This window comes from Limulus polyphemus, unplaced genomic scaffold (assembly GCF_000517525.1).
Source record: "Limulus polyphemus unplaced genomic scaffold, Limulus_polyphemus-2.1.2 Scaffold6405, whole genome shotgun sequence".
NCBI lineage: Eukaryota > Metazoa > Arthropoda > Merostomata > Xiphosura > Limulidae > Limulus > Limulus polyphemus.
Genome location: NW_013672015.1, coordinates 44,916 through 45,561, shown reverse-complemented (window position 1 = coordinate 45,561; position 646 = coordinate 44,916). Strand labels below are relative to the sequence as shown.

At 42.0% G+C, this 646-nt stretch overlaps 1 protein-coding gene across 1 annotated transcript in view; it reads right to left on the bottom strand.

The window, feature by feature from the left end:
• The window catches only part of LOC111089484 (BAI1-associated protein 3-like), a gene marked incomplete at its 3' end in the record, with an annotated part of 7,521 nt that extends 7,274 nt beyond the window's left edge, over nucleotides 1-247 (bottom strand). Inside the window, exon 1 of the mRNA XM_022402089.1 lies at nucleotides 237-247. Within this exon, the coding sequence (XP_022257797.1) occupies nucleotides 237-247 (11 nt within the window). The remainder of the gene's footprint in view (nucleotides 1-236) is intronic.
• Between the last annotated feature and the right edge of the window lie 399 nt (nucleotides 248-646).

Genomic DNA, 646 nt, shown 5'->3' with positions numbered 1-646 from the left:
TTAAGAACAGAGAACCGTCCACAGTCAAATTCATGGCTAAACCGTGCAGCAAGATCTTGCACACGGAGGAATGGCCTGCTGACAGGGCTCAAAAGTTATCATCCCTATATCAAACAAGAAAGAAGTTCATGCTGCGGATTCTGTTGTCAACAATAACACCAACAGCAGAAAGAGAACAAATATTCAACTTGCATATAACAACGGAACATGCAAGAGAGTTTAACTAATCCCTCTACCTTATCTTCATCGCTCATGTTAATCTGTGTGACATTCGAGTCTGAGGGACGACTTAAAGAAGATGGGAGTCAGTTGGAATAACATTCGATTACGGAGAAACTTATATGGCAACCAGAGGACAACAGTAAGGATGGATTCTCTAAATCATTCCTCGTGAAGAAAGGCATTCGACAAGGCTGTCTCTTCCCACCCTTATGTTTCAAGCTGTACATTGAAATATTATGAGGAAATCAGTAGATGAGCTAACTTGGATAGGGTTTCAGGTTGACCGGGAGGTGAACCAACAACTTGTGATATGCTGATGATATTGTCCAGCTCGCGATGTCATCGGATACAAGCCAACAGCTTCTAACAAAGATGGAGGTTGTCTTCAAATTCCAACAGCTTCTCAATATGGTGAGATAGTCTC